The 8,732-nt window shown below is 37.2% G+C and overlaps 1 protein-coding gene across 2 annotated transcripts in view; it reads left to right on the forward strand.

Annotated features, from left to right (window-relative positions):
• The first annotated feature begins 405 nt into the window (after positions 1–405).
• Positions 406–8,732, forward strand: part of stat1a (signal transducer and activator of transcription 1a) — a 10,068-nt gene continuing 1,741 nt past the window's right edge. Inside the window, exons 1-23 of one of the 2 annotated variants that reach the window (XM_017038893.2) lie at positions 406–559; positions 1,170–1,300; positions 1,757–1,901; positions 2,001–2,096; positions 2,824–2,910; positions 3,041–3,119; positions 3,225–3,316; positions 3,719–3,870; positions 3,973–4,131; positions 4,223–4,315; positions 4,468–4,527; positions 4,617–4,637; positions 4,779–4,869; positions 4,991–5,029; positions 5,550–5,639; positions 5,748–5,846; positions 6,210–6,345; positions 6,437–6,492; positions 6,572–6,666; positions 6,748–6,887; positions 7,660–7,848; positions 7,949–8,024; positions 8,114–8,210. In XM_017038893.2, coding sequence (XP_016894382.1) covers positions 1,173–1,300; positions 1,757–1,901; positions 2,001–2,096; positions 2,824–2,910; positions 3,041–3,119; positions 3,225–3,316; positions 3,719–3,870; positions 3,973–4,131; positions 4,223–4,315; positions 4,468–4,527; positions 4,617–4,637; positions 4,779–4,869; positions 4,991–5,029; positions 5,550–5,639; positions 5,748–5,846; positions 6,210–6,345; positions 6,437–6,492; positions 6,572–6,666; positions 6,748–6,887; positions 7,660–7,848; positions 7,949–8,024; positions 8,114–8,210 — 2,220 coding nt within the window. In that variant the 5' untranslated portion in view covers positions 406–559; positions 1,170–1,172. The remainder of the gene's footprint in view (positions 560–1,169; positions 1,301–1,756; positions 1,902–2,000; positions 2,097–2,823; positions 2,911–3,040; positions 3,120–3,224; positions 3,317–3,718; positions 3,871–3,972; positions 4,132–4,222; positions 4,316–4,467; positions 4,528–4,616; positions 4,638–4,778; positions 4,870–4,990; positions 5,030–5,549; positions 5,640–5,747; positions 5,847–6,209; positions 6,346–6,436; positions 6,493–6,571; positions 6,667–6,747; positions 6,888–7,659; positions 7,849–7,948; positions 8,025–8,113; positions 8,211–8,732) is intronic. The other variant, XM_008324951.3, reaches the window with a different exon arrangement.

Here is an 8,732-nt window from a genome sequence, read left to right on the forward strand (position 1 = left end):
AATTTTGTGTTTCATTTATGCTACTAGTTATTATCTTATTCAGTACACACTAACACAAATTTAAAGTTTGAGTTAGGTTTCGGTTTCAGAGTTGTTGCGTTACAGCTCACTTTCTCTTTCTCTGAAAACACGTGGTCTATTTAAGCTGTTTTGGGTATTTGGTTCTCCTCCCTAGCAAATCTCTACTAGTTTCCCTTTTTAAAAAATAAAAATCATGCAACATGAAACAAGAAACACCTTAAATTTAAAAGTTTCACTTTATGATTTTGTATGATCCTTTGTAATTCTAATGAAAATGCACATAAGATCCCTTTGTTATTTCATTTTTATCCTTTTTTCTGGGGAGTTTTGATAACTGACGGATCAGCCGCTTTTTCTTCGTTATGATTGGCTGACATGTGCAAAGAGGCGGGCTCTGTATGTGTTCTGCACAACGATAGGATGAGGGCGTTTCCGCAGTACTGGAAGACGTGAGTTGACGTTCAGCGCTGTAAAAGGAGTTACAGCACAGAAACAGTCCTTCAGTTTGAGGTTTTGGACATTTACTCAAAATATAAAGGTAAGTGTCAAACATATTTTCCGCCGTAGTTACTTGAATTTTCAGTTTATGTCTGAAAAATCCAAACTCTGCTAGTCCAAATCCTACCATTTCCTTACTTCAACATAATCCACCAAATGCAAGTTTTAGCCAAATACTATTCTCCTGCTTCGGATTTCTTTACGCCAAGAATCAACTTAATATTTCTAAAATAGTTCATGCTTTGTGCCACTGCCCATTATTAACAACCAAACTGTCCTACATGAGATTTACAAGAATATGAAACGCCAGGTCAAACATAGAGGCCGGATATACTGACAATACTTATGCATTCAAATGACAAACAGATTTGACCTATATTCCATGGCCACGTGTGGCAAGAGAATAGATATGGTTAAAATATTATTTTTCTGAAGTAGGTTTTGTTATGGAGTGGAATGCAGACCCTGGGGGATGTCTAAAAGTGTACATATTATGCCAAGATGTAAACAAAATGAGGATTTTTACCTCCATGAGATAACTCAAAGTTCTTAGTAAATAAGTACATCAGACTCATTCACATGATGGTTGTGCCAGGAGACATTTTTGAAAAATAAAAATATTATTAACAAATGTTCCACTTACTGAACAGAAAATGGCTCAGTGGTGCCAGCTTCAGATGTTGGAAGGTAAATACCTGGAGCAGGTGGACCAACTGTACGACGACTCCTTCCCCATGGACATCAGACAGTACCTGAGCAGATGGATTGAAAGCATTGACTGGTAAGTGGAGAAATCTTGCATTAAAAATGCTTTTATTTTTATATATTATGTACACATTATTGAGTGTATTAATTGTTTTTTCTGACATGGTATAGATTATAATTGTCTTTTAAGAAAGCATGTCAGTTTCGATGGAAGCTATGAGAAGCTGATTAGTCCATTTACTTCATATCTGTTTGTACACATTATTTAAACTGCATGTTTCTAATGTAATAGAAAAATGAGAAGAGCATCAGGTTATTATTTTTTGCATAACAACACCTGGTACCAAATAAATACCTTGGTCTAAACCAGATAGAAAAGTATAGAAAGATTGTGATTCTCTACGTGGCGTGAAGCTGCTGCTCTGTCATTTGTACTTTTGATTATAAGATAAGAGAAGGACCTGCAACAACTGATTATGTGGTTTTCTACCTCACTCTCACACTTCCTGTTAAATATTCCCTACATTCACAGGGACACAGTAGCAATTCAGGATTCTCTGGCCACCGTTCGCTTCCATGACCTCCTGGCTCAGCTGGATGACCAACACAGTCGCTTCGCTCTAGAGAACAACTTCCTGCTGCAGCACAACATCCGCAAGATCAAGAGAAACCTACAGGTTAGAGAAGAGTATAAATTAGGGCCCACGTTCAACAGACATTGTTGTCTGTGGTTAAATAATTACTGAAGACACTGAAACAGTGTGTTGTTTCTGCAGGATCGGTTCCAGGAAGATCCAGTCCACATGGCCATGATTATCTCCAAAAACTTAGGGGAGGAGCGAAAGATCCTAGCAACTGCGAAGAGTGCAGAGGTAAAAGTGTAATCAATGTTCATTTTTAACAGCCAATTTTAGGTTTACTCTTAATCTTGTGGTTGAATTGTAATTTAATCCTAATCCCAATTTAGTTGATAATACTCTTTTATTTATTTATTTTTTTTAGTCCGCTAGAATGCAATCTATTATTATATTTCCATTTACCAATCTCTGATTATGAACTATAATTCCACTTTGATGACATTCTATTAAGAAATACCAATATGCATTACAGATAAATGTAACACAAAACCATGTTATTGAACATAGTTGCATGTATTAATATAATATATTATCTATTTATTTATTTTTTATTATTCTTAAACATTGAACGCGTGACATTGTTTTGATATTTCTCAGAATTATTAGATTAGTTAAACCAGATTAACACTAAACTTAACCCACTGTCACTCTGTGTCACATGTGGACCAGTTTTTTTCTTGCTTCTGGCTTCATACATTGTCTACCTGACACGTGATTGGATCTCTGTGTGCAAGCCTTGTAGTTCTGACAGCCATTCATCACAATTGATTTTCTTTCAAAATCAAAATCAGCTTGTTTCCTCTCATATTTTTTTCTTTTCTTTTTCATATTTTATTTATTGACTAGTGCACCAGTCTTTTTTTTTTTAAGTCACTTAAAAACTTTTCTAATTAGGGACAAGGAGACAGGATTAAAAAGTGAAATAAAATAGTTTTATTATTATTAATAATATTTTATGCAGGAAGAGGGTGAAGTGTTGGTGTCACCCATGGTGGTGGAGAAACAGAAGCTGGACAACAAGATGAAGGAGATAAAAGACAGAGTCCAGGTATGTCCTCATTTTTAATGTTGATGATTTTTTAAGGTTAATATATAATTTGATATTTCTAAAAATATAAAAAGTACCACAAAGAATAAAAGTACATTTATGTATATAAAGAAGTATCTTTCTTCTGCAGTGCGTGGACCAGAACATAAAGAACGTGGAAGATCTGCAGGACGAGTATGACTTTAAGGTCAACACGCTGAAGAATAGAGGTGAAGACTTCTGCAGCTGATTCTAACTTTTAACTGCCAGAGAATTCAAAAGTCGTAATTTTTAAGGTATATAAAATGTTTTAAAAGTATTTCTGATTTTTGTAGAGAATGAAATGAATAGCATGGCACAAAAGGAGCTGGAGAAAGAAAAGTTACTGATCGGGAGAATGTGCCTGGAACTAAAGGCTAAACGAGAGGTGAGCTGTGTGTGTGTGTGTGTGTGTGTGTACATTTTCTAGCTATCCTGATTTTTTTTTTTTTTTTGGTCTTTCTTGTATAACATTCACATTTTGCTTATTTTATACTTGGTTATGTATAAACTGTTTTTTGGCTAACCATATGCGAATTTTGTGTATGCTAATATGTGACATAGTAATTATTTCTTTCCTATTGTTTTTTTCCCTTAACTAAAGACAAATTATAAACAAAAAATAAAAAAAATATATATTTGTTTTTGCACAGATTAAATAAACATGTTCAAATACATTTAGGCTGTAATCCCTTTTTTAACCCTGTTTGCTAAATAAATCAAAGGGCTGAACTAAACATTGTAGCTTTGTGTTGAAGATTGGTTTGACAGTTTTAGTGCTCTACTCCAGGATGTGGTGACCCAGCTGATGGACCTCCTGAACCACATTCAGGCCTTACTCTCTGACTTAATCTCAGAGGAACTGCCAGAGTGGAAACAGCGGCAGCAGATCGCCTGCATTGGTGGCCCACCCAATGCCTGTGTGGACCAGCTGCAGAACTGGTAAAGTCACATCTCTTGAATCTCACATGATACCAATTAAAATTTGTATTTACCTCAGTAAACTCTATAAATGGAGGAAACATTGTTCTCTCTCTACTACAGGTTCACGGCAGTAGCAGAAAGTCTGCAGCAGGTACGTCAACACCTCAAGAAGCTGCAGGAGTTGGAACAAAAGCTAACCTATGAGAACGACCCCATCACACTGAGAAAGGCATTCCTCGAGGCCAGAGCTCTGGAACTGCTCAAGAGCCTTCTTATCAAGTGAGTCAAGGATTGTTGCAATAATGGAGGTTATTTTTGGAAATAAAACCTTGGAAGTCTTTGAATTTAACTGAACTTTGTGTGTTTGTAGCTCACTGGTTGTAGAGAGGCAGCCCTGCATGCCTACACACCCACAGAGACCTCTGGTCCTGAAAACAGGCGTCCAATTCACAGTCAAATTGCGGTAAGACACAGAAAGAAATTGTGTTGTTTTTTGATTGTGTTGTTTTTTGTTTGTTTGTTTGTTTGTTTGTTTGTTTGGTTGTTTGTTCTTCATTATATTACACAGCAGTGAGTGGTTTTAAGCTGTCAAGCTTTGGTTCCTTTCTGTTTCAGGTTCCTGGTGAAGTTGCAGGAGTTCAACTACCAACTCAAAGTGAAGGCCCTGTTTGATAAGTACGTCACCCGTGACATTATTGTTACCTTTCCCTGTATTTCTTCATGAATTATATTACAATTTGTTCCTGTTTCTCTTCCTTTTTTAGGGATGTTACAGAAAAGAAAGGGTATGTGTTAACTTTTCAAATGAACTTTTGTCTGAGAAAAATGTAATTATTAAAACAGTTGTTATTGTTAAGTATGTAAGTGTTAATTACCTAATTGCCATTGAATCCTGACCAATGACCAATCCCCTTGTTACCAATCAGGTTCCGGAAATTCAATATTTTGGGAACAAACACCAAAGTCATGAACATGGAAGAATCCAATGGCAGTTTGGCAGCAGAATTTCGACATTTGGTACGAAAGAATACAAATTTTAAGTAAAATCTGATGGATTTGCTGCCACCTCAAATATGTGCAGTATATCCAGCAACTTCAAGTGGAGAATATGTGTGTAACTTTACTTTTTTCTACACAGCAACTGAAAGAGCAAAAGGTGGCTGGAAACAGAAATGAGGTAAATTGAAATATAGTAAAGTTTTCCAAAGACACATTTTAGTTAAAACATGTAGAAATAATTAAAAGAATTGATTAAACAACATATAATTCAAAGAAAAAAGCAAAAATTGAGCAAAAACATTAATAAAATTGTAGTATAAAATAGGCAAAAGTTAAAGATGGCAAAAACGTTGCATTGATAGTAGGTAAATCTGACCAAGAGCGGACATTCAATTATACAAAACATTAACAAAGGTTAGGTAGCAGTAGCTAACAGTTAGATAGGAATGGTATGGAGGAAGGGATTGGTAAACAAGTATGTGAGCTTGGTGCAGGACATATATGAGGACCACAAAACTGTGTTGAGGTATACGGTCGGAGTGACAGATGGGTTCAGTGTAGAGGAGTAGGTGCTTAAACTTTGCTCAGAGCCATTCTTGTTTGCAGTGGTGATGGACAGTTTGACAGATGAGCCTGTAGATGGTGTGAGCTGGTCCTGGTTGTAGGGATGCCATTTTCAGGATGTTTGTCTTTGTTAGGGTCCTCTGATTGTCACAGAGGAGCTTCACTCGCTCAGCTTTGAGTCGGAGCTCCAGCTCAGCCAATCAGGACTCAACATTAAACTGGAGGTAAGAGCAAACCAGCGACTTTGGACCTTTCTCACATCATTTCCTGCCCAAAACATACATGACAACAAAAACGTAATTTTCTCTGTCGGTTGGTGGTTTTGGTTATAGGCCATGTCTCTGCCTGTTGTCGTCATCTCCAATGTCTGTCAGCTGCCCAGCGGTTGGGCATCCATCCTCTGGTACAACATGTTGACCACTGAGCCCAAGGTGAGGACACACCTGCGTAGAGCATAAAGATATACTGTATATACTCAGAAAAACATACCATATTAACATTAAACGGCACAGTTTTTTTATCACACAGGGACAAAAAAGGTAGATCATTCTCTTCTGATCTCTGTGAACCAAGGATTCAAGTCAGAATTTAAAAGTTATCGATTTACTTAAATTGTTTTAAGAAGGTTGTCCCTAATCAAAGGTTCTTTCTTTCTAAATCCTGACTTTATACCCAGAACTTAGCAGTTTCCCAGATATATTTCTAAAATTTGCCTTTTTGGAGTGCTTTGTTTTACTAGATCAAAAGTCCAAAAAATCAACTTAGTGTTTCTTTCTTCTCCTCTTTCTTGTCAGAACCTGAAGTTCTTCATGTCTCCTCCTTCTGCCAAGTGGTCTCAGCTGTCTGAAGTTCTTAGCTGGCAGTTCTCTTCTGTCACTAAACGGGGCCTAAACCAGGAGCAGCTAAACATGCTGGCGGACAAACTACTAGGTCGACCTGACACATCGTAGTTCTGTTTATCTATTCTACAAATGAACAATGTTTAATTTGGGGATCGTTTGTGGTGTGTTTCTCTTGGCAGGGGCTAAAGCCAAGGGGAACCCAGAGGGGCAGATTCCCTGGACTAAGTTCTGCAAGGTTAGAGGAAACTTAGGACAGGAAATTAAGTCTTGCTTTTATTCCTTTGAATGTGAACATATTTACTCACCACCAACAGCAGAGTGCTAACGAGAAAGCTTTCCCGTTCTGGTTGTGGATTGAAGGAATCTTGGACTTGATTAAAAGACACCTGCTCTCACTCTGGAATGATGGGTAACATTATATTATTGAGATCATTTTAAGACACTTCAGTCAGTGAGAATTGTATAATTTTTCCCTTCTGTGTGTCTCCAGCTTCATCATGGGTTTCATCAGTAAGGAGAGGGAAAAAGCTCTGCTGAGCGACAAGTGCCCCGGAACTTTCCTGCTTAGGTTTAGCGAGAGCAGCCGAGAAGGAGCCATCACCTTCACTTGGGTGGAGCTCGATGTCCACGGTGAGATCCAAAAAGCCTTGTGAGAGCTTGAATAATAATGTTGATTCTCCTCAAATAGCTTTTTAAGAAGCACATATTTCTCTTCTTTATTCCTACATTAGTATAATTATTAGTAGAATGTTGTGGTCACACAATGGCACATTTTGTTAGAATGCTAGCCTTTACAGTAAGAAGATTACTGGTTCCCTGGTTTGATCCCCAGTATGGAGTTTGCTTGTTCTGCCCATGTGTGCATGGGTTTTCTCTGGGTAATTCACGTTCTTCTCACAGGCCAAAATCTATCTCATAAGGGAAGTATTTGGTCAGTCATTCTAAATTGACCATAGGTAAAAATGTGACTGTGAATAGTTGTTGTATCTAATAGTGACCTGGGAAGGAATGGTGAGCTGTCAAGGGGTTTGTATGTAAGTTAGAGGTAGTTTTAGTAGATAATGGTTAAAATGTGAAAAAGTAGAGTTTAGATGCTGAGAAATAGCTTTGTGTTAAACAGTATTTTTAAATAACAGTTATGGAATCATCCCCAAGTCTCTCTTTTTTAGAATTTTATTATCAATTATTCATTTGCCTTTTCATTATTTTATGAAATTGTTCTACCGTTAATTACTTAAGTTCTTCACCCTCTCAAAAATTCTACATTGGAATTTTTTTTCTTGAGCAAGTCCGGCCCTTGAAAAAATGCTGGATGCTCATTGCTTTACAAACTAAGATAAAATACTTCAACCAAAATGTGCAACTCCACACATATTTAATATTTGTCCTTTTCTTCGTCCAGATAAGTCAGTGTTCCACTCAGTGGAGCCTTACACAAAGAAAGAGCTGGGTGCAGTTTCTCTGCCTGACATCATTCGCACCTACAAAGTGATGGCCACTGATAACATTCCTGAAAACCCGCTCCGCTTCCTGTACCCTGACATCCCCAAAGACAAGGCCTTTTTGAAGTACTACCCCAAACCTGCAGAGTGTAAGCAACACAAACTTCCCATGTTACGGAACACATCCTGGGAGTAAAACAATTGTATGTTTATAATGAAAATAAATCTGAGTTCTTAAAATATTTTCAGCTCCAGAACCTATGGATGTGGAGAGCACAGAAAAAAGAGGCTACATGAAAACGGAGCTCATATCTGTGTCAGAAGTGTAAGCAGGGAAATGCGTCAGTCACGTCATTACATTCTACCTTTAACACATCCAACACCTGTGACTGTGTCCTGCTTCTCTTGGCCCAGACATCCATCCAAGATGCATGACAACATGATGCCCATGTCTCCTGACGACTACAGGGTTTTGGAGCAGTTCGTGGGACCCAGGGACATTGATGCTGTAGTGAGTATGATGCCTCACTCCACTTTTTCTAATATCATTGCTGCAGTTATCCATGGGTCAGCCACAGAACCAGCATCTCCTATGTATTATTATTATTATTTAAATTAGTCTTATTATTATTATTATTATTATTATTATTATTATTATTATTATTATTATTATTCACTAAAACACGAAACGTCAGTGACTGATTTGTGTTCTGGTACCTAAGTGTCTTTAGCAAAAAACTCTTCTGCAAAAACTTGCAAAAAAGTGCAGAACAACACATGCAACATGATTTTCAAAAAAATTAGACTAACTGGAGGCCAAGTACAATAACAAAAAACAGTTAATTTAAGGAAAAGTACATCTAAGGCATCATTGGATTTTCTCAGTTTAGCTCTTTCGAGTAACCTGTTGCCTCTGACTGTAAAACAAGAATGTTTCTCTGTTCTGTCAAATTGTAAATCTTGCTTTCCATCTTTTGTGTGTTTTTTTTCTGTGGCATGCTCTGCTTATAGGCCACGAATCTAATGGTGTTTG

This window comes from Cynoglossus semilaevis, chromosome 14 (assembly GCF_000523025.1).
Source record: "Cynoglossus semilaevis isolate Cse_v1.0 chromosome 14, Cse_v1.0, whole genome shotgun sequence".
Lineage (NCBI taxonomy): Eukaryota > Metazoa > Chordata > Actinopteri > Pleuronectiformes > Cynoglossidae > Cynoglossus > Cynoglossus semilaevis.